Here is a 24,445-nt window from a genome sequence, read left to right on the forward strand (position 1 = left end):
TTTTGATGGTTATATTGTTATGTAGGAGAAGATTCTTGTTTCTAGAAAATGCACATTAAAGTATTTGAAAGTAATGGCAACTTATTTTCAAATGGTTCAAAGCGGGGAAAAAATTCTTTTTCCTTTACCTACAACTTTTCTGTAAGTTGGAGATAGCTTCAAAGAGAAAGTTTTGACATACAGGTCTTGTATGTTACAACAGTTTTTATTTTCAGGGCTGTTGCAAAGAAGGTTCGTAGTACAATCCAGAAAATTAAGAAGGAAGGAAAGATGTCTGAATGCTTGTTAAGAGCCTTGCTGAACTGTAAAACTTTTGAAGAACTAGAACACGTGGTAAGGAGCCCTTTTTATCTTTTAATGTAAACCTAACCATATTATGATTAAGGTCTGTTTATAGTCAAAGAAGACCTGGAAATAAAAAGCTAAAACCATGAGCCATCATTATTTAATTGAACAAAAGATTTATTCTTTATTCAATAACTATTATATACATATTTGTGTTAGGCTCTTGGGTTTACAAAAATGAGTAACCCATAGTCCTTGACTTCAAGGAATCCCCAGTCAAATAGGGAACAAGGAGATTAGGTTGTCGGAGTGTGAAGCTTTAAGGGAGAATCCTGAGCTGAAGGCCGAGTTGTGTCTTCAGCTTGTAGTTGGTGTATGAAACCGTGAGGACGCAAGATTCCACTCAAGGAGAGTTGGTGGGGTAGGCAGGTCAGGGTAGACCGCAGAGGGACACCGACTTTTAAAGCGTGGGCTGAGGAGGGGAGAGCCTAAGGAGGAGACGTGGGAAGAATACGTGAAGTAGGCGGAGAATCAGATGATACCGTGAAAGGCCAGGAAAAGGAGTATTAGATGGAGGAACGATGAATAGTTTAGTAATTAAATGTAGCAGGGAGGTTTGGCAAGATACAGAGCGAAAAGGTCTATTTGGTGATTAGGGGATCAGTGTGGACCTTTCTGGTATCACCTTCAGCAAGCTGTGTGGACAGGGGCCAGATGACAGCAAGTTAAGGAGGGAACATGGATTAGGAAGTGGAAGCACTGACTGTTGACAGCTTTTGGAAGAGCTTGCTTGAGTCGAGAGAACTTCACAGCCTTTGCAGTTCAGGCACTGAATTTTTAAAATGAGTGGACCCAAACAAAAAACTAATTTTAAGTATATATAAAAGTGTAAAGAGTCAGATAAGGAACAATCTTTATGCAGTCAGTATTATGTGGTTAGTATTAATTCTTCTCTGATGGAGGACGAAAGAGCTGATGTCGGATATCTTTAGCTTTCGCTCTATGTCCTCTAATTTTGCTTCCTAGTTTTAACTTTTGCTTTTTAAAACTAAACGATGTGGTATGTTTTCTGACTTTTTGTTTTTCTAGTCAGCTCCATATAAAACTGGGAGCAAAGGCACCAAAGCCCAGAGAGCAAGGCAGTTGGGATTAGAGGAAGCAGCCAGGACCCTGCTTGAGAATCCGGGGATGCTCAATCTGCTGTCTTACATTCGACCCAATGTAAAAGGTACCTGCTTTACCTAAAGAAATAAGCCCTGTTTCTTTTTAAATTTGAAAATATATATTAAAATTTTTGCTTAAGTAATGACTGTACAAAAAATGTATAGTATATAAAGAATGAGGAATTCTCACAAAATAAACCCCAGTATACCTCTTGCTTAGCCATTCAGTTTTCCTCCTTTGATAAAGTACCTGTTCTAGACTTTTACCCATTTTTTATTGTGTTGTGTCTCTTCTTATTATTAACTTATAAGCATTTTAAGATATTCTTCTTTAGTTATCTGGGTTGCAGATCTTTTCTCCCAGTTTATAACTTCTCTTTTCTGTATGCTGTACCTTGGTAAGTAGAAGAAGGTCTTATGTAGTTTTATACTTAATATAGTTAGTATATTAATCTTTGCAATGTATTAATCTTACTTTTAAAATAATTGCTTTTCTTTTCTTTTTAAAGAAATCCCTTTATATCCTGAGGTTATAAGGATAATAATGATTCTCCACATTATAAAGATTCTCCTATTGTCTTTTAAAACTTTTATCCTCTTTCAAAAAATTTATTTAATGATAAAGTCATAGAATTTCAGCAGTTCCGACATACATGAAGTGTCCGCTAAAGTCCTACTGTCACACTGCTGCTCACCAGGAGTGAAGAGTTTGTCTTCTTCCGGAAGGCAGCTGCCTATCCTTTGTGTGTGTGTGCACGAGAGAGAGAAAGAGAGAGCGAGGGAGTAAGGCAGAGCTTTTTCTGAGGAAAATCCAAGGAAACCGACAACTGATACATGTCAAGATACATTGCTTTTATTTGTCAAAATGAGGGCCTTAGAGTGCGAGCTTGTTGAGGAAGAGAGGCCTTTTCAGGAGCTCTGATAGGGCTGAAGGGGGAGAGCGAGACTCTGGTGACCCCTGCAGTCAGCCTAGTTTCCTTCGGCCTTTGGATTCTTCAGGCTCTGAGACATAACTATCTGTAGGGGGCAGTGCCTGATTACAAAATCGGCGCTGTGTGTGGAGCTGCAGAGACTCACAGCATACTGTACCTTGTTTTTAAGAAAATAATTCAGTAAATGTGAGTTTGCAATGAAAAAATTGAGTGTGTCTGTAAAAGTACATATATCTCTTCATATACAAAATCACACATCTCAATATGTGTTTTGAAAAAGACAATGATAGAAAGAAAAAGCAAATTAGTATTATTTCAGTAGAGCGATGGGTTGAAATGAGTAAAATTCAAGTTTAATTTTTCTAAAGTGTGGGATTTTTAAATGGTTGCAACATTTAATAATTTAATAGTAGCTGGACTCTATAGCCATGTATTAAGTTTGGCCCAGTCATGATATGTTTCAATAAAATATAATGTTGAAGCTTTTAGAATGTTAGATGAATAAAGGCTTATTGCTTATTTTAGTTTTCTCTTATTGTTGATTTCCTTTCCTTCTACTTCTTACCTCCCGTGCTATAAGTTTTCCTTAGTTCCCACTCATACTGAGTTCCTACTGGGTAGGCTTGATAACCATATCTCTCTTGACTGTCGGATATGGGGATGATTCTGGACTACATGTGATGATGTTCACTTGGTGATACTTCTGATGATGGGAATCTTTCAGGGCCCAGCGCAGTGACAGTAGTACTACATATATATCCGGACTTCCTGTTTGCTTTACTCCCTCTTTCTGATCACAAGTGTAGAAAAATTAATTAGTTCCAAACAGGCTAGATACTGCTGTTTACAGTTTGCCTGGAATGTTTCCCCTTTGTTTTGGTCCCCTCAGTCTTTATTTTTTTTATCCTCACCCAAGCGCATGCCTGTTGATTTTAGAGAGAGAGGAAGGAATGGAGAGAGAGGTGGTTGGAGAGAAACATCAATGTGAGAGAGAAAAATCGATCAGTGGCCTCTCGCACTGTGCGCCCCACAGGAGGACTGAACCTGCAACCCAGCATGTGCCCTGACCGGGAATCAAACCTGCAACCCTTTGGTTTACAGGAGGGTTCTCCAACCAACTGAGCCACACGGACCAGGGCTGTCCTTTCATTCTTTATGCTGCACACATACTCATGATCACCTTCAATTTATTAATGTTCTTTTTTTGGAAGATATTTCTCTGTTCCCTTTATTTTAATGCCTTTTTTGGTAACTTCTCCAAAAACATCAAGAAAGATGGAATTTTTTTTCATTGTATTTTATTGTTTATGCTATTACAGTTGTCCTTGCTTTTTCCTCTGTTGCCAGCCCCCGACCCCTCTCTCAGGCAATCCTCTCATTGTTGTCCTTCCTTTCCATGGCCATGCACGGATGTTCTTTGGCTAATCCCTTCACATTTCATTCAGTCCACCCCCTTCCCCTCTGGCAGCTGCCAGTCTGTTCCATGTAACTGCGCTTCTGTTTCTATTTGGTTTGTATTACTGTTTTCCTAAAGAAGCATTTCATCATTCTCATTATTCTTCAAGGAAATATTCAAGAAACCAGGTATTTTCAGTGTTTTTTTTTTTTTTTACCCCAATAGAAGACACATCTTAATTTTCTTACTTGCCACTGACAAACAAGAATTTAGTCTGAATAAAAAAGACATACTATGCCATGGATGGATTATATCCTAGAAGATCCAGAATATTCCTGTGTTGTGTACATGGGAGTGGCTGATTGTTCTGTTGTGTTTAAGAAGAGATGGTCTTAGTGCAGATAAAGTGAAAAGAAGTGTTGCCCTTCGATTTTTGTTACAGTTGTGGATGTTTGAAGAATCTACAGCTGGAAAGCTTTTACTACAGGGCAAAGGATATGATTTTCTGGTTCTGTGGCCTTTATTTTCTTCTGATTTCACAGAGGTGCTAAACTCTTGAAACTCCTCTTATCTTTGGTTGTATTAAGCCCCCCAAATCAATTCTCTTTGATGGGAGAAGGTGCTTTTTCAAAAGAGACAGGGAGTCCTTTTAGTCCTTTCTCTCCCTAGTTGTACTGAGCTGGTGTATGTTATTTAGGTGAGCTTTTGGGATGTCTGATACTTTCTACTTCCTGTTGAGAACCACTCCTCTAGCCATAGCAAAGGGCACCACCCCAGCCGTGCTTTTCTCTTTTTAATTTTTTTTTCAATGGCAGTTTACATTCGATATTATTTTGTATTAGTTTCAGGTGTACAGCCTAGTGGTTAGACAATCATACGAAGTCTGTCCATAAGGTATCCGGCTATATAATATGAAAAATAGAGACATTTATTGAAGAAAATACAAGAAACAAGAAACATTGTACATAGGAGAGTGACACCTCAGTCCCCTTCAAAGTAGGCATCTTGGGACCGCACATAATTCTAATTGCCATTAGCTGCCCCATCATATTTTCCTGAATCTCATCGACAATCTGAAATCTCTTCCCTTTCAAAGTTGATTTAGTTTTGGGAAAAGCCAGAAGTCACAGGGCATCAAACCTGGGCTCTAGGGGGGCTGAGTCATTTGAGTGATTTGATGTTTTGGCAAAAAACTGGAGGAGATGTGATGTGTAAGCAGGCATGTTGCCTTGATGAAGCTGCCAATCACCAGTAGTTCATAACTGCAGCCTTATGAATCGTCTAAATAATTTCCACAGAGGAATGTTCAAGCTTAATGCAAAATTTGATTCATATTCATTGCTCTATTTGCTCAGTCATTTTGAATGTGACGGCCACACAATACACATGCTCACTCAAGGGTGTCTACTGCCCCTACTGAGTGGTACAGTGACATTATTGTTGTTCATGCATGCGCATTCCAGTCCACTCTTGGCTATCTTGGCAACACTGATATTGTGCAAACCATTTTCGTTATATTAACAGTGGTTGGACTTTTTCCGAACAGATCTTGTGTACTTTACAAAGTGTTCCCCCTAATATTTCCATCACCCAGTTGGCCCTAGCACTAGTTTTTAAACTTAAAAAATAAATTGTCTATTGATTTTTTTTGTTTTAGAGAGACGGGAAGGGAGGGGGAAAGAGAGGGAAGAAACACTGATATGAGAGAGAAATGTCAATTGATTGCCTCTCATACATGTCCCTACCAGGGACAAACCCACAATCTAGGCATGTGCCCTGATCGGGAATCGAACTGGCAATCTTTTGCTTTGCAGAACAACATTTAACCAAGTCACACCAGTCAGGGCTGGTTTTTAAACTTCAGTGTGTACCAGAATCATCTGTGATAGTCTGTAAAACAGTGAGAGCCCACAGTCTAAGAATTAATTAATTAATTCATTTTAATTTTCTGATGATATGTTTATCGATTTAGAGAGCGAGGAAGGGAAGGAAGGGAGAGAGAGAAGGACATCAGTGTGAGAGAGAAATGTCAATCAGTTGCCTCCCATATGTGTCCCAACCAGGGATTGAACCCACAGCATTTTGATATATGGAATGACACTCCAACCTAGTCACCTGGCCAGGGCTAAGAATTTATATTTTTACAAGTACCTAGTATGAATTTATTTTTGGTTCCTTGGGCTGTACTTTACAAAACACTGCTCTAGAGCTCTAGAATAATTTTAATTACATAGGTTAACAAATCGTGTCCCCCCACAAATGATGGGTGTTTTCAAAGGCCATTGTTATAATAGCAAAATCTATAATATCCTCTTTTTTTCCTTTTATTGTTTTTTCTCAATGTGGGTTACATATTTACTACTGACTTGTCATCATGGTGTTCTCATTAAACTTTGTGTGATGGTACTGGGAGATGCTTCGGAACATAAGGAATTAGTGCATAGTGAATGGTTTTTCTTTTTTTTTAAATTTATTTGTTTTAGAGAGAGAAGAAGGGAGAGAGAAAGAGAGGGAGAGAAACACCAATGTGTGGTTGCCTCTCGCGTTCCCCCTGCTGGGGATCTGGCCTGCAACCCAGGCATGTGCCCGGACTGGGAATCGAACCAGCAACTCTGTGGTTCGCAGGCCAGTGCTCAGTCCTCTGAGCCACACCAGCCAGGACTGAATGGTTTTTCTTAAATGAAGACTGATCTAGGGCAAGAGCAGACATTTATCGACTGCTTAGTATGTGCCAGAGCTGTTCTAAGTCCTTTTCATATACAGACTTCCATCTTTCAAAGGTAATTTGTTCCTAAGATTCCCTCATAGGGAAATTCTCTTAAAATATAGACAGAATTCTTGTTAATTCAATGGCCAATTTTTTTTTCTTTAAATTTATTTGAAATAAATGTAATTACGTTTAAGTTAAGTTAAGAGTAGTTATAACACAACCCAGTAAGGTATTTTCTCCTTGTTAGTTACTCTCTAAGTCTGTCTTCATCTTCTCTTTGTATTTGTTACTCATTAAAACTATACTCTCAGAAAAAGACACTTATAAGACTCAGTTCTTGTGTAATTCAGGCATTAATGCAAGAAAAAAGCTTGAATGGAAATAGAACAATCAAGGCAAAGGAAATGAGAGAAAACAATGCAAATGGTCTAGCTCAAATTAAAAGTTATTTCAGGGGTCATAATGTACAAGACTTACTGCTGTAAATTAGCAAATCAAAAGCCCTTGGAAGAATTAAATGTACCATTGGTAGACAATTCAGCTGTGAAGATGAACAGCCCCATACTGAGTCTTGTTTTGTGCTTATGAGATTTGAGAAATTCAAATGAGTCATTGAAAGTATGAATAAATGCCTCATAAGCCAAAATAGGAATATTAATAAAATTACTTTCTTTATTAATATAAAAACATGGTTTAAAAACCTAGGAGAATTTTTGTAACTGGAATGAAAGTATGCCTTGGGATATGACTCAATGAATATATATTTTCCATAACATGCTTAATCTTTATAAATACGTCATTAAGTAGGTATTAGTCTACTTTTATGGGAAACTGAGGCACAGTGAGGTCACACATTTGGTAAGTGGTAGAACGAGGATTAGAACAGAAATCTGGTTCCAGAGCTGTATTTTTCACCACTAGGATACGTGGTATGTGAAGGTCCTCTGTTACTGCTTTTGGGGACCTGTTTTTGTTGGAGAGGGAAGTTAGTCACTGCTATGATACTTTTCTGTCATGTTTGTCAATTTAAGATTTTTATTTTGACTGTAATGAATTTATTGTGGTTTATTATAGACTTGAAAACCAATGTGTAGTTCTTGCTTTTGTTTTCCCTTTTATCCAAAGGGCTTTCGGCCCTCCAGGACGTTGAAGCTGGAGTGCAGCATATTTTAGCGGACATGATCGCTAAAGACAGAGAAACGCTTGACTTCATAAGGAAATTGTGAGTAACTCTGTAGGTTTATGCTGGTGGGCTGCATGGTTAGTGCTAAGACCCGCGGTCATAAAAAACTTTATTTTCAGACTTCTTGAGTAGCAGACGCCTGTTCAAACAACAGAACCCGAATATAGAACACAGATAAAAGTAAAGCTACTTTAACTGGACTCTGAACAGGGACCCTGGAACTCCGCCTGCTCAGTCTCCTCACACTGAAGTGCCTCAGTGGAGGGCCCCAAGGAAAACAGTTTAAAATCCACAGATTAAACAAAATATGCTAGAGATTCATATTCATTTTGACTTGGTGGCATTTTTAAAAAACATATTGTGATGTAGGAACTAAATTTATAATATCCCCTTTCTGGTGTTTACCAGTGATTAGGCTTATGAGACTATTTCATGTCTGGTATGGCTGAACATACTGATCTCCAAATGAATTCTAGCTAATGGAGAGCAGCTCACCCATGACATCACAGTCCCAGTTTGTAAGAGATTTTGGAAAACCTTTGCCCTAGACCCTCCTTGGGCTTATGGATTTTATGCCTCATTAAAATAGTTACTAATTTTAAACCTATTTTTTATGTTTCCTGTACTTTTCTGTTGTTTATCAGAAGAGAGGACAGAGCTGTGCCAGAGGTCTGCTCTTCCTTTCTCTCCACATCTCTAGCTGTGTGAGCTGTGCAGGGAAGAGGAAAGGTGGACATGAACCAGTTGACTGCTATAGCTGCTCAGGGTTTTGTTCATTCAAGTGAGAGCACTTCACTATTTTCTTTGTGGCCCTAGAAGGAATTAGTTATTAAGTAGAAGAATTGCCCAGGCTTTTAAGTGTGTTTTTATAGGTAGTTATACTGCAGAAATTTGGTTCAGTTCTATACATTGTTATTGGAAGATGTTCTGACACATTTTCTTGTTTTTCTTTTTTCTTTTTTTTTTTTTAGCTTTTAATTCGTTCTGACTGGCTTACTTGGTCATTAGAGAAGATTGATATCTAGACCAGAGTTAACTGGTCTGATTCCTTGTAGATAGTTTTGGTCTCTTATATAACTGCAGATGGTATCTGAACTCATTTAGGCATTTTATGGGAGGATTGGGTTGATACACAAATAGACAATGTAGGGCCTATGCTAGCATAAATAAGCAGAGTCCTCTTTTAGTGGGTCAGTAACACTTTTATAACTGGGCATCATTTAAAAAAATTACATTTGCTAGTGGCTTATCTTTTTCACTGACCTATTCCGTATAACATGTTTGTTTACTACATATGTTAATAACTACTCGTTTTTTTAAAAAAAAATTTGTGTATTTGAACAGGTGCCAAAATAGATATATTTCTATTCAATCATCTTTGGCAAAAGTGTCTTCAAAAAAAGTAAATGAGAAAGATGTTGATAAGTTTCATCTCTACCAGAATTTTTCATGCAACATAAGAAACATCCAACATCATCAGGTAAATAAAGAAATTGCCTGTGCATGCTGATAGTATTAACAATGATAATACTTTGGAATAGCCTACTACTTTAACTTACTAAAGAATTAAAGAATTTTAAGTCAACTGTTTTCTTTTTATTTCATATAAATTTTTATAATATTGTTATATCCTTTCCATTTCATAAGTGGGGAACTCAAGACCCAGAGAAATTAGTGGGTGACTCCAAGAATTGTTAGCATGGCTGACAATAGAACACCTCAGGGATCTTGACTTTCTGACCAGGGACCTTTCTTATTAGTCTCTGCTTACAAGTGTGCTTGGACTTAAGCTTTATTCTGGATCTTTTCCACTTGAAATAGAAATTAGAGATATTTGATTTAGAATAAAGTATGAGACAGCTCACCTAACGATATAAATCATAGTCATTATATCTCAGTCTTTTAATTTCATTTCTCAGTTTACTAATTTTTTTCCTAATTGTAGTCATAGGATAAACATATATTGTGGAATGTAGCTTTCGTGTGGTATAGGAAAAAAAATTAGAAATCCAAAGCATGATATTGGCTTTTATATTTACCTATATAGCTACCTTTACCAGTGTTCTTTTTTTGTATGGCTTTTAGTGTCCGCCTAGTGTCCTGTCATTTCAGCCTGAAAAACTTCGGTAAACATTTCATATAGGTTAGGTCTACTGGTGACAGACTCCCACAGTGTTTGTTTATCTGGAAATTCTTAATTTCTCCTTATTGTTTAAAGTTTATAATTGTAAAATACATAAAACATAAACTTTACGATTTTAACAATTTTTAAGTGTATTCACAGTGTTTTGCAAACAATCTGCAGAATTTCTTTTTACTTTGCAAGACTAAAGCTCTGTACTTATTAACCATCTCCTTTATTTTTGAATGATAGGTTTTCTGGATATAGAATCCTTAGTTGACTTTTCTTTCAGCACTTTGAATGTGACATCCCATTGTCTTTGGCCTCTGGTGGTTTTTATGGAAAATTAGCTGTTTATTTTACTGAGCCCTTGCACATGATGAGTTACGAGGTCTATCCAGAAGGTATCCAGCCATGTAACAAAAAATGGAGACATTTACTGAAGAATATACAAGATAAAAGAAACGCTGTACATAGGAAAAAAACACCTCAGTCCCCTTCAAAGTAGGCACCTTGGGGCCTCACACAGTTCTCCCAGTCGCTATCAGCTGCCCTGTTGTATTTTCCCGAATCTCATCAATGGTCTGAAATCTCTTCCCTTTTTTGGGAAAAGCCAGAAGTTGCAGGGTACCAAATCTGGGCTCTAGGGGAACTGAGTCACCTGGATGATTTCATGTTTCACCAAAAAACCCTGCACAAGGTGTCATGTGTGAGCAGGTGCATTGTCTTGATGAAGCTGCCAATCACTGGTTGCCTCTAGTTGCAGCCTTCTAAATCATCTGAATAGTTTCCACAGAGGAATATTCAAGCTTAACACAAAATTTGATGCAAATTCGTTGCTCTTCTTGCTCAGTCATTTTGAATGTGACAGCCACACAGTACACATGCCCACTCAACAGTGTCTACTGCCCCCACTGACTAGTCTAGTGAAGTTGTCAGTGTTCACACATGTTTATTCCAGTCCACTCTCCTTGGGTGCCAGGTGACATCTATGTCACTCAAACCGTTCTTCTCATTTTAATAATGGCTGGACTTTTTCTGGACTGACTTGTAGGTACATCTCTCACTTTATTCAAGATTCTCTGGCTTTGGCTTTTGACAGTTTGATTTTAATATAGCTAGCTGTGGATTTCTTTGAGTTTATCTTGGAGTTTGTTGTAATTCTTAGATGTGTGGATTATGTTTTTCATCAATCAAAACTGAAAAATTTTTAGCCATCATTTCTTCAAATATTTTTCCTGTTCCTTTCTCTACTTCTCTGGGTCTGCCACTGTCTGTATGTAGGTATGCTTGATTGTGTCCCACAGGTTTCTTAGGCTTTATTCATGTTTTCCTCCACCCCCCTTCCCACCCAGACTCTGCCTCAGTTGAGTAGTCTTCAAGTTTGCTGGTTCTTTATTCTGCTTGCTTCAATTTGATGTTGAACCTCTAGTGAATTTTTTAATCTCCATCATTGTTATTTTTCTGCTCCAGAATTCCAGTTTGGTTCTTTTTTTATAATTTCCAACTCTTTATTGATATCTCCATTTGTTGAGACACTGTTCTTCTGGTTTCTTCTGTATTTCTGTCTATGATTTTCTTTAATCTGAGCATATTTAAGACAGTTGATTAAAAGTGTGTCTAGTAAGTCCAGCTCTGCTTCCTCAAGGACAGAGTCTATTCATTTTGGTTTTTCTTGCAAATGGGTTGTACTTTTTTGTTTCTTTGCCTACCTTGTAAATTTTTTTGTTTAAAACTGGACATTTTGAATGTTGTAAGTTGGTACTACTGAAAGTCAGATTTTCCTCCCTTTTTAGGGTTTGTTGTTGCTGTTGTGAGTTTGTTTAGTTCTAAACTATTTTTGTAAAGTATGTATTTGTTGTGTTTGACCACTGAAGTCTCTGTTCCTTTAGCTTGTGGAGAAGTAATTATTTGACAGAGATTTTCCTGAATGCCTGGAACCAAAACCAAAAACAAAACAAAAACCAGTCCTTGCAGGTTGGCTCTGTGTGGGGGCACTCTGAATGCTTGGTGGGCTGTTTACAGCTCTGCCTTAGCCTTCAATTCCTCTTTGCCTAGAGCCCAAAGGTCAGTCAGAGGTGAAATTTTAAGATCTACTCAGGTATTTTCAGAGCATGTGTTTAGTCCTGAGCATGCATGTGGCCTTGCAGATTTCCTAATTACACAGGAACTTTACAAAGTCCCTTTGCCCTCAAGTTTCTCTTGTTTCCCAACTTCTTCCTTCCCAAGCTTTTTGGTTGCTCTCACTGTAATTCCTTATTTCCAACTGTTATTCCTTATTTCCAATGGTTATTTCTTACTTCTTGAGACTGCAGCTAATACACTTGCCTCTAAATACTTATAACAAGTGCAACCCAGCAAGCTACTTCTGTCCCAGGGAAACTCTGACCCAGGCAAACAAAGACAAGCCCTGGATGTACCATGCAGAGTGAAACACACATTTTTGGTAAATAAATGAATAGCAAATTGATACAGCTCTAGGTTGAGTAACCTCCTGATTTGTTTTATAAATGTTGACTGGTTAAATTGATCATTTATATATTTTGTGAATTTACATCTTTGCCATAATATGTTTGTACTCAGATTCTGGCTATTAACCGTGGAGAAAATTTGAAGATACTGACAGTCAAGGTCAACATTCCTGATGGAGTTAAGAATGAATTCTGTAGGTGGTGCATCCAAAACAGGTTTGTTTATAGAATTTCCTTTCTCTTGTTTCTAAAATACTGTACTGAGATCTGTATGTACTAATATGGAAAGATGTCCATTATGTAGAAAAAAGAAACCAACGATGACAAACAATAGGTATAGTATCTTTACATTAAAAAAATAAGTATATATGATGTGTGTGTTTAAATTGGAAAAAATTAGGAGGGGCTTTTACATTAATACTTTTTCTATAAAGAGCATGTTTATTTTTGTGAAAAAATAAATTAACAAATGCATACTGTATAAAACAAATCAGAAATATTTTGTTAAGGATAATTGAAACAAATTTAATTTATTGGCTATTACAATTTAATTCTCAAACATACTGTACTTAGTTTACATAAAACATTTTGCCATTAAAGGATGATTGAAACAAACATTAAATTTATTGGATATTTCAGAGATTTCCAAACTTATATAACTTTTTTATTTATTTTTTCTTCGTTAAGGGAAACTTTAAAAGTAACACCACATAACTGTATAGCATTTTTAACTTTCAGTTTTACTTTTTAGATTACATTTGATCCTCACAAGTCTAGTTGGTTGGTAGAGCAGGTTTGTAGCTGCCATTTAGCAAATGAGAAAACTGATGCAAAGAGGTAAAGTGGCTTCCCCAGTAGTAAGGAGATGTAGGTTTTGGGTATGCTCATCACTAGCTAGTTCTGTGTGACCTTAGGTTAAAGAGATTGCTGCAAATGCTACTTGAAGAATTGGATGAATTGTACTTTGAGAAGAACAAGTGCTGTGTACTTTAGGAATGAGCTATTTCACATAACATAGTTCTTGCATCAATTCATTGGAAGTCAGTTTGCCAAAGTGAATTTTATTAATGATCAGCTTGCTGAATGGCCTAACCAAGGGACACATGAAATAGAGCAAACATCTAAATGTTAATCACTAGGTTAATTGCTTAAGCCAGTTATGTTTTATCTATATAATGGAATTCTGTGCAGCCATTTTGAAAACGTTGAGATAGAGCTAAAGTTGAGAGATAAACATGTCAGATTAAAAAGACAACTTATAATTTGTATTGGTAATATGACCTCATTAATGACAAAAATATTTCTATGTATGTGTAGAAAAATGTCTGAAAAGATTTGAATGGTCTACTCCTTAGCTCTGTGTGAGATTTTAATTTTCTATTATATACTCTTTTATGTAGTTGTCATTTTTAAATCAGTGCTTATTTCCTTTATAAATAACTTCCATTAAAAATAAAAAAAGAAATAAATGCCTCAGTGAAATCCTAGATTTAAAAAATTATATTAAGAAATTAGATAATTTTAATTTAAGATCCGATGAAACTTTAAGACAGTTTCATCGAAAAAGCAAAATCCTAAGTGGCTATATCTGAGTTTGAATCCCGGTTTTATTACTTCCTACTATTGTGACTATGAGCATGTTACTTAATTTTTTTCTGTTTCATTATCTTTAAAATAGTAATACTGTTCTCACATATTTGAGAATATTAAATGATATTCCATGTAATTGTGTAGCCTTTGATGATATCTATTATTATAAATGGTGGGTTTGTTGTGCAAATATTCTTTTTAGAAATGTTTTTTACAAATTGATCACAGTAAATTGAGGACAACTTCTAGTTTATTTTCCTATGAATATAAAGATTATAATATTTAGTATCAGAGTCTCTTTTCAATAGTTAAGGAATTAATAGTTATGCTTCTAATCTTTTATCTTTGTAGTAAGTAAATGTCAAGGAGTGATTTTCCTTCCAATGATTTAGTTGGTTTTTCTTAGCTTCTCTGTATTTTATTTTATTCTCCAATTGAATAATTCATAATAATATTTAACCTATACTGTAATACTTTATATCACTCTGGTATACTGATGTAATTTTCAGTTGTATTCTAGAAGTTTCTCTTTATGTAGATAATTGAAGGAACACTTCTATGGGACATAAAGAACTGAAACAAAAGCTAGTTAAGATACTATTCTCAGACTAAGGTACTATTGTCAAGAAATTTTTTTCTTTAAACACATTGGAATGACTGAAGATGGTTGCTTGAATCTTATTCTTTTTTTAAAGTTTTTATTTATTTATTTTTAGAGAGAGGGGAAGGGGGGAAAAAGAGAGGGAGAAAAATATTGATGTGCAAGAGAAACATCAATTGATTGCCTCCCAAATGCCCCCAACCAGGGACCTGGCCTGCAACCCAGGCATGTGCTCTGACTGGGAATCCACTCGTGACCTTTTGCTTTGTGGGACAACACCCAACCCACTAAGCCAAACCAGTCAGGGCTTCTTTTTTAAAAAACTCCTCATCCATGGATATGTTTATTGATTTTTAGAGAGAGACAGAGAAAAAGAGAAACACCTATCGGTTGTCTCCCATATGTGCCCTGACCAGGGATTGAACCTGCAACCTAGGTATGTGCCCTGGCTGGGAATGAAACCTGCAACCTTTTGGTGTATGGGATGATGCTCCAACCAACTGAGTTACTCATCCAGGGCTCCTAGTCTCTCTCTCTTTTTTTTTTTAAACTCTCTTTGTACCTTTTCTCCCACCTTCCATCTCTCCCTTGTACTTACCAATTCAGGTTATGTGCTAGATATTGGGGATCCACCTGTAAACCAGAGAAATATCCTGCCTGTCTTTGGTGACAATGTACTTTAATGAAAAAGACATTGAGCAAATTGTTAGAAGTATGCTGAGGTTACAAAGGAGAAGTGCAGCGTGTCATAAGAGTTTGTAACAGGGAGCCTTAATAACTGGGTGCCTGTGTAGGTCAGGGACAGAAGAGAGAGGAAGCAACAGGAAATGAGGATTGAGATGTAGGCTCGGGCCAGATCATATCTAGCTTTCTTAGTCATGCTAAGGATTTTTTTCTTTATCTCAAGGGTGATGGAAGGCCAATTAAGGGTTTAAACACAGGTATGCTATGATCAGTTTGAATTTTAAAATGATCTTTATGCTTGCAGCATAGAGAACAGTTTGGAGGGAACCGTGAGTAAATGTAGGGGCAAGGGATGTTGGCGGCTTGGACTAGGTGGTAGCAGTAAGAAATAGGTGAACTGTGAATGGGTATAAGTAAGGCATCCTCGAGTATAAAACAGACCCACAGTACCCTGTTCTCAGGAGCGGGGAGAGCAGGGAGAAGGGAGCAGAGCAGTCACACTGAAGAAGGTTTTTGAGGTTTAAGGAAGACTATTGGGACTTCCAGAGAGATTGGGCAGGTAATATTGATGGTTTCTGATTTTGTCCTACAAGCAATGGGGAAATCTTCTTTGGCCTTAAAGAGAATGACCCCAGCACACATCAGATATGTCTTTTAAAAATCATCCCATTAGGATCTTCTATCCTCGAAAAACTATCTTCCTATCATATTGTCCCATGACCCAGGACTATGTTCTCTCCTAACTGGCCAAGCTACATAGCATGGTATATACAACTCTTAATGATCTGCCATGTTTTCTGGCTTATCTGTCTAAACCACCCCTGTCCCCTGAATCCTGATATTTTATGCCCTAGCAGTACTAATGTGCTTGTAGTTACTTGAATTTATCATCCTCTTTCATGTCACTACACATGCTATGGTTTCTTCCCAGAATACTTTTATTCCTGTGTCTTGCTTGCGAACCATGATTTTTTAAAACTTGAATTTATTGAGAGTAACATTGATTAATAAGATTATATAGGTTCCAGGGGTACAATTCTATTATGTATCATCTGTGTATTGTATTGTGTGTTTACTCCCCCAAGTCAAGTTTCTTTCCATCACCATTTACCCCCCTTTACCATCTCCTACCTCCCCCTACTCTCCTTCCCCTTTGGTAATCACAGTACTGTTGTCTGACTATGGGTTTTTTGTTTGTTTGTTTGTTTGTTTGTTTAACCCCTTCACCTTTTTCACCCATCCTCTACTCCCCTCCCCTCTAATAACTGTCAGTCTGTTCTCTGTATTGATGAGTCTGTTTGTGTTTTATTTGTTAGTTTATTTTGCTCATTAGATTCTACATATAAGTAAAATCATACAGTGCTTGTTTTTCTCTGACTGGCTTATTTCACTTAGCGTAATCCTCTCTAGGTCCATACATGCTGTCGCAAAAGGTAAGATTTCCTTTTTTTACAGCTGAATACTATTTAATTGCTTGAATGTACCACTTTTTTTTTTATTTACTCATCTACTTAAAATCCACTTCAGATGTTTCTTCTGGGAAATCTTTCTTAACATTGGGTTTCCTAAATTAATAATAATAATGCGTGTCTAATTTATATCCTACTTCTCCCTACTTCTTATGCATTCAGGTAAAGGTGGCATTAGGGAGTAATAAGGATTTGGGTGCAAGGAAGGATATACAGTATGTCCTGCCTAAAAGCACTGTCATTCAAATTAAAAGACAAACAAAACTATATTCTCAAATAATGCCCTTCTATGGAAGGGAATCAATTGATTGTAATTATGTAACTTTTGATGTATTACATTTATAAATGCCTAAATGTTTCTTCACTGAAATTTAGTTAAGGGGGAAGAAAGGAAGATATATATCCCTATGGTCTATTAATGGTTTATTAGAAACCATTAGTCTATAATTAGTATAGACTAATTAATATATTATTATTTAAGAGCCATTGGAGGGCGAGAGCATAGATGCTGTAAGTGGATGGCAGCGCAGAAATGGTAGGGCTGAATTCCTTTGTCTCTTTTCGCTTGCATTTTTTCTTACCATTTTTTCTCCAGTGCCCACTAACAGTCACTTCACTGCATTTACATTGATGAGCATGTACGCAGATGTGCTGCCTGCGGAGCAGTGCAGACTGAGTAACAGAGTAAGTTCTGATCAAGAGTGACAAGCAGCAAGGGTTAAAACAGTTTCTCCTTTGCTCAATTCACTTTAAGCGTAAGGTGGAGATAAAGAACTGGGAAAAGAAGGATAGTGCTTGTCTTAGTTCTGGCTGCCTTAACAAAATACTGTAGGCCAGGTGGCTTAAACAACAGAAATTTATTTTCTCATAGTTTTGAAGCCTGCGAAATTCAAGATCAAGGTGGAGGCTGATTTGGGTCCTTGGGAGGGCCCTCTTCATGGCTTGCAGACAGTGGCCTTCTTGCTGTGCTCTCACTTGTTAGGGAGAGAGAAGGACTTCTCTGATATTTCTTTTTATAAGGGAACTGATCCCATTATGAGGGCCCTACCCTATGACCTCATCTAAACTGGATTATCTCCTGAAGGCCCTTCACCAAGTATCATCCCAATGGGGAGGCGGGCAGGTTAGGGCTTCAACATATGAATTTGTGAGGGACACAGTTTAGTCCATACCAGTTCTCTGGTAATTTTTTTGGTAACTTTCTTATATCTTAAGACTTTTGACCATTATTATTATTAATGCTTTGGAGACTCTTCCCAGAATAGGAAAGTTTTTTCCTTGCTTAAGTTTTATGTGTGACCATGGTTACTAGGTTTTTAAAAATAACTCCAGATGCCATTGCTAATAATTTCCAGACATCACAGTCTTTCTTCACAGATTGTTACTTGGCTTCAGGAAAGTTATTGCCCCCTTTTCTGTTCCCCTTCCTCTCTCCTCTTCCAGGAGCACTTTCCTGGTTTTGTTATCGGTACGTCAATTTGAGTATTGACTTTTTTTCTTCAGGTGGAGACCACGTCGCTTTGCAAGGCCAGAGTTAATGAAGATCTTACACAGTTCAGTGGATGATTCTTTTAAACGCCTTATTTATCCTCTCCTCTGTAGAGAGTTCAGGTATGCATATTGTAATTTAATTTTGGATAATGTTTATTATTATATATGATAATAGGCCCATTAAAGCATGTAGTAAATATTTTTGATCCATTAATCAATCCAAAGAACTAAGTCACAATCATACTGTCTTAAAATTAAGCCTAGGTTTCAATCTGTAGTCATACATATACATAGATCACAAAACATAGCTCCTAATTATGATATACTTATCAAATCTTGCCCCTCACTGTGTACCCCTTCCAGTTCTGCAATACCAGTCTTGCAGTTTGACAACCAAGCTAAACAAAGGGTTTTATTGATGAGAGATTTGGCATGGGAGAAACAAACTAAGCAGTTAATGGAGAAGTTAGTTGGAAGCAGATTTTAGAGATAAAGTGAGCCAAAAAAAGCATAAGGGAACCAGTGGAGCACATGATGAATTTATTACTATAAAGAGAGAAAGTTAATATAATGTTTTTCACGCCAAATGGGAGTCGTTTGGATGAGTAATTATTAGCAATAATGAGCATATATTAGAAAACTATTAACGGGATCATGTAGATCGTCTAGCAGGAGGAGTAAGAATTATAAAGAGGAAGAACTGCAAAAGAGGTGAGGTGCAGAACTGTTTTTAGAGGAAGAGATGGGAAGAAAAGTTATGTTGGGGGTGAAACTCTCTTTCCCTCTAGCCTTTGTCTTGGTAGGCAATCTTTAGAGACCAGTCATTTCTTCATACATTCCTTCCTATGTTCTGTAGATTTTCTTTATTCTCACTTGTTTATAGGTTTCAACAAGGATTACCTGGACACTATAGATTTGTAGTCATCTCTTCAACCTTACTAGAATTTATAGCAGCCTTTATAATGTTTTTCTGTTTTTCTTTTATGTGACCTGGCCATTGAGTTTAGAGGTGTGTAGAACAGGGAGTGAGGAGGTACTATTAAAAAGAACACACAGTTTTTTTTGCCAACTTCCTCTTTTTTTTTTAATCAAAGTCATTCATGCTTTTGATTCATCCTTTTTTGCCCAGACATTCCTTAAAAATATTGTTTCTTTTGGAATCCTAGTTCAAGTCTGTGTGAAGTAACATCTCTTGTTTTTGAGTGCTGGGACATCAGACTTAAAAATAAGGGATTCTGTTCTTAATAAAGTGAAACAGAAACATTTAAAATTTCATTTCCGTTGTCTTGTTTCTCATGTTGCATATAATGCCTAGTGGCATTTTTGACATTTTTGTATATATTTGATTTGTGTAGCTTCACTACTGTGGCATAATTTCATTGAGATTTAATGAAAGCACCTTGCTGTGGGATTGTTTAATGTATAATCCTTCTCTGATTTCCATTAGTGGCAAGCAAGAGCACTTTCCCTCTCTTTCTCTAAAATGCCTGTGGTTAAAAAAATATATCTTATTTCATTCCATAAGTTGGTTTTCACGCATTGTCTATAGATGTGTCTCTTGATAGAAATACTTGTAATTACCTGAACAGCAGTTGAGGGCAGAAAACTCCCAGTGGGTATTTTAGAAAAGAAAATTACTTTAATTCTCTAATTAAAAAGAAATCTGTCCTAATACAGAAAAATTGAAGGCATCAGTAAAACAAAAAACACATGATTTTACTACCTAGACATTACCATTGTTAACCAGACTTTTCTCTCTTCATGTGTATGTATAAAAGAGGACATATAGCCTATATTAGCTTGCAGCCATTTTATTTATTTGACTATATATGAGGGATAGTCTACTTCTGCATTTCTCATTTCTGTGACCATCATGGTCATTCATTCATGTGTCATTTTTCACCCCTACTTCTTTATTTAAGCCATCAATTACCATCTTTTATTATATTTTGAATTTTGACTCCTGTTTATCTCCATGGTTCCTAGGGGACAGTTAGTACCTATCCATGGTTAGTTCAGGACACCGTCATTTTTGTCTGAATTATTATACTAGGGTCATAGATGGTCTCTCTCTTATATTTTCCAATACATGTTCCGCATCGCCATCCTAAAATTCCATCTGATTATTTCATACTCTTCAACTTAAAATCCTTCCATGGATCTTCTTTGTCTCCAGGAAAAATCTAAACTCTTTAAAAGAATGTGCATGACCTTTTGTGATCTGGTTTCTTTTTGTCCGGTGTCTTGGCATTTCTTTTTACTTTAGCATATGAAATGATTTGCCTTACTTTTTATTTTTTTTACCTTAACATATGAAATTACTTGCTTCTGCTATAGTGAACCATGACTGCTTCCGTTGCCTGGAGTATTCTCTCCATGCCGTCTACCTGTCTACTCCCCCTACCTTCGTGTGCCTTACTCTATTACTCGTCCTTCTTGATTCACCTGAGAAGACAAGTCTTTCAGAAAGTCTTCCTAGGTTAGCTATCCCTCCTATGTGTTCCCATTGGAATAGCACTTACCGTTGTTTTATACTTGTGTGTTTATTTTTCTGTTCCTTTTACTAGATAGTGGTCTTTAGGGCAGGGATTGTATCTTTTCAGCTTTGTATCTCTCATACCGGTCATAGTACCTTGTGTAGGACTGACAGCAAAAGCTTGCTCAATAAAGTTAAAAGTGAAGCTCTAGAAATATCTATAATTATACTTTTCATGTTGCATGGCTGAATGCAGGCAGAATGGCTGTGAAATGTTAGAGGAGATGAGAGAAAAGCCTTACGGAACTGAATTAAGCCAGTGAAGCAAACATTAGTTAGCTGTGTGTGCCCTCGGTTATGTAAATAATTCTATCTCAGTGCTAATATGAAGTGTGCTTTGAGTTGCCTTTGAACTCTCAATTTTCTTGTGGCCAGTGGCATGCATTTTTTTTAACCTTGTCTAATAGAGATGACATATTTTTTTATAATTTCTAGAAATTTCAGGAGATAAGTTTTATTAAGTAGGTGAATGGTGTAAAACTTACCGTATTTTGCCATGTATAATGCATACTTTTTTGCCCAAATTTTTGAGGGGAAAAATAAGGATGCGCATTATACATGGGTAGTACTAATTCCATATCTGTATAAGTTTTTAATTCTCTTATTTATGCTTATGTGTGAAAAGTGTAACTCTAGAAAGCAATAATGAGATCCACATGCAAAGTGATACCCTGGAATACAATAATGGGTTTTGTTTCTAAATATAAATAAATAAATGAATGAATGAATAATTGAATTAAAAAATTAAAATGAAAGTTTTTTTTTCCTGAAAGTTTGGCCCAAAAACATGGGTGTGCATTATCCATGGGAGTGTATTATATATGGCAAAATGTGGTAATTTGCCATTGACTTTAGTCCATTATAGACATATGTTTTTATCCGAGAGCAAGTTTTAAAATTAGACTTTTAATAACTTCTTTGGAAAAAATTGATGTTACTTATATGAGTCATTGTTCTAGACTAGTATTAGTATCTGTGGTCATATCAGATCAGTGTGAGAATGACAAAGGGGTGGATGTAGGGAATGGAATAGAGTGAGAAGAAAGCACTGAGATATGTAAGGTGAAGATTTAAAACTAAGTATTGATGGAGGAGGCTACTTATGATTCAGTAACTTATCACTCTAATTGTATGTTTATATTTTTAATTTGCTGGTAAAATTTAATTTTATATTCATGTGATGCCAGCATCTTTATTTACCTGTCTTTCATATACACAGATGTTTATACATTTTGTATATAAGGGAGAGCAGATAGAGGAGTATGGGTATGATGAACTTGGTAGGTTTGCTACCACAAAGTTATTTGTGATACCATGCTACTGCAGTTAGCAAAAATAAACTCAATATAATTTTGTATATGATGTTTTCTCTCTTAGGTAATTTTGTTATAATAAATGCCCCTGTGAGAAATAACTGTATAAAATAAATTCTTTTCTTTCTCTGGAAGAAAATTTGGGTGAATGAGACACTAAACACATTCTCTTTTTCCTTTTTCTTTTCCTATTTCTAAAGAGCCAAACTAACATCAGATGCAGAGAAGGAATCTGTAATGATGTTTGGACGGAACCTTCGTCAGCTCCTTTTAACAAGCCCTGTTCCCGGGCGCACCTTGATGGGAGTGGATCCTGGTTACAAACATGGGTGCAAATTAGCTATAATTTCTCCTACCAGTAAGCATATCTTTTGGCTTTTGTATTAAAGTTGTTTGGTTGGCATACGTTTCATTTCGTATGTTTCATGAGGATTTGGAAATGTTAATTTTCACGTCTTAGAAAATGATTTTCTCATGTACAGGGAACCAGAGAATCATACTTGATATTTGTCTTATTTGATGACCAAAATCCTCAATATAGTACTGTCATTTATGCTCTTCCTTATATCACAGTGGAGATACTGAAGATTAACTGAGGTCAGACTTGAACAACTCTGTCCCCCTGTCAACTTTTATTTATTGTGATGGATTTATGTATGATACGTTTTATTTTTTATTTTATTTTATGTGTTTATTTACTTTTTTATAGCACAGGAAGATAATCTTTATTATATTGTAATTAGAATCAGAGCAGATAGCAAATTCACGAGGTACTTTCGGTTATTATTTTTTAAGATCAGGCTTCAGTAACAATAATCAAAATGAGTCTGAACTGTACAGATATTTTGGCTACTGCTATAATCCTCAAGGGCTCAAAAACCAGCAATGTAAAGTAATATAAAGGTAATGACTAAGAATTTCCCATGGGCCAAAAATGTAGATCACTGCAATAAATTCTACTCTTGTGATTTCTTAATATTCTTCTTAAGCATTGAACACTTATTGTTACTCAGCAAAATATCAAACATGCACATAGAATCCCTACAAGAATACTATCTTAATATTGTCACTGTTACTACCGAGCTTTTGTTTCCCCCCAAATTCAGTGAATCATGGTTCCATTGCCTGTATGTATTAGTGTTAACGGTAATATGCAAACTTGATTTTGTTTTCAAGGTTAAATAGCAGATTGACTTTGCATTTGGTGGCCAGCTGTGTACCTTAATTTTTCATCTTTTATGTTTTAAATAAATTTAACTACATTTCATAAGCCCTGAGATTTTCAATAACCTGCTAATGATTGTATACTTTTAATTTACACTTCATTCCAATTAATTTGAACCCCACATACATATTTAAAATTATTTACAGATGGTGGTAACTAACGCAGTGACAAAATTTACTGCTTGTACAGTTAGACTGCTAATAAGGCCTTTAACTAAGAGCTGCACATTTTATGCATTTTTTTACTTGCTAGAACCAGTTCTTAAAATTACAGCTACGATTCTCGGTCAGCAGTAAGTGCTTTCACTTTGCTTACTTCCACATGGATGACCAAATTCACTTTTTCCCTCTCTTGTGAAACAACTTTCCCCCAAAACATAAATGTTGATTGTCCAACTGAACAGGTGCCAAAAGAAACTTGAATTTGAGCAACAGATTGATAAATATAATGAGTAACAGAGAAATATGCTCATAACAGGCACTCAGTACATGTTTGTTGTGCATGGAATTTGTGACTTGTAAGGCAGCTGTTAGTCAGATACTTTTCACCATGCGCTATAACTTACTTTGTTTAACAAGGGAATTCAGGGTTACCAGATTTAATTCCCCCTCAAATGTAAATACAAGATTTTGAAATTTTAAAGACTGTTTTAACAGTTTCCAGAAAATGTAAACAAGTTGTTACTAGTTGCTACTACAATATTAATTGAGAGAAAAAAAGAATAATTATTAAGTCATAATGTACAACTGAGGAGAAGAAATACAAAATTAAGAATTGTTAGCTAATTATAATTTTCCCCAGATTTATTCTTGCAGTGTTTTTTGTTCATATATTTATTTATCCTTGTTAACTTCTGAAGCTGAAAGATTATTTAACTGAATGGATTTCCCTATCTCCTTAGGTACATAATTAATGAAAAGCTGGAGTAAGTATAAGGTTGTGTTTTCGTGTCATGCCATGTTTCTCTATTTGTTTTTTGCTGACATTAAATTTTTCCTATTGAAATGATTCTGTAAAGAATAAAAATTAAAACTCCTTACAGTACAAAATTATAAATATACTATTATTATAATAATGTAGGGCTAGATACACAGGAAAAGACTGTAGGGAAGTAAGACTGAGGAATAACATTTTTTATTGCCAAATATTCTTTCATATGGTTATTGTATATGGCTTTTATAATTAAAAATTGAAAGGTATTAATAGTTTTTAATAGCAAAAACAAATAAATGCTTTGTAAAAAAAGAAATGATTCCATATAGATTATGAACTAA

General features: G+C 36.0%; 1 protein-coding gene across 1 annotated transcript in view; it reads left to right on the top strand.

Annotated features, from left to right (window-relative positions):
* Positions 1-24,445, top strand: part of SRBD1 (S1 RNA binding domain 1) — a 183,704-nt gene that overhangs the window by 20,857 nt on the left and 138,402 nt on the right. Inside the window, exons 6-12 of the mRNA XM_054567043.1 lie at positions 216-333; positions 1,375-1,513; positions 7,612-7,708; positions 9,014-9,149; positions 12,375-12,478; positions 18,110-18,217; positions 22,147-22,304. Coding sequence (XP_054423018.1) covers positions 216-333; positions 1,375-1,513; positions 7,612-7,708; positions 9,014-9,149; positions 12,375-12,478; positions 18,110-18,217; positions 22,147-22,304 — 860 coding nt within the window. The remainder of the gene's footprint in view (positions 1-215; positions 334-1,374; positions 1,514-7,611; positions 7,709-9,013; positions 9,150-12,374; positions 12,479-18,109; positions 18,218-22,146; positions 22,305-24,445) is intronic.

The sequence above is a fragment of the Pteronotus mesoamericanus genome, unplaced genomic scaffold, assembly GCF_021234165.1.
Source record: "Pteronotus mesoamericanus isolate MK-2021 breed Mesoamerican mustached bat unplaced genomic scaffold, CSHL_Meso_final contig_101, whole genome shotgun sequence".
Taxonomy (NCBI): domain Eukaryota; kingdom Metazoa; phylum Chordata; class Mammalia; order Chiroptera; family Mormoopidae; genus Pteronotus; species Pteronotus mesoamericanus.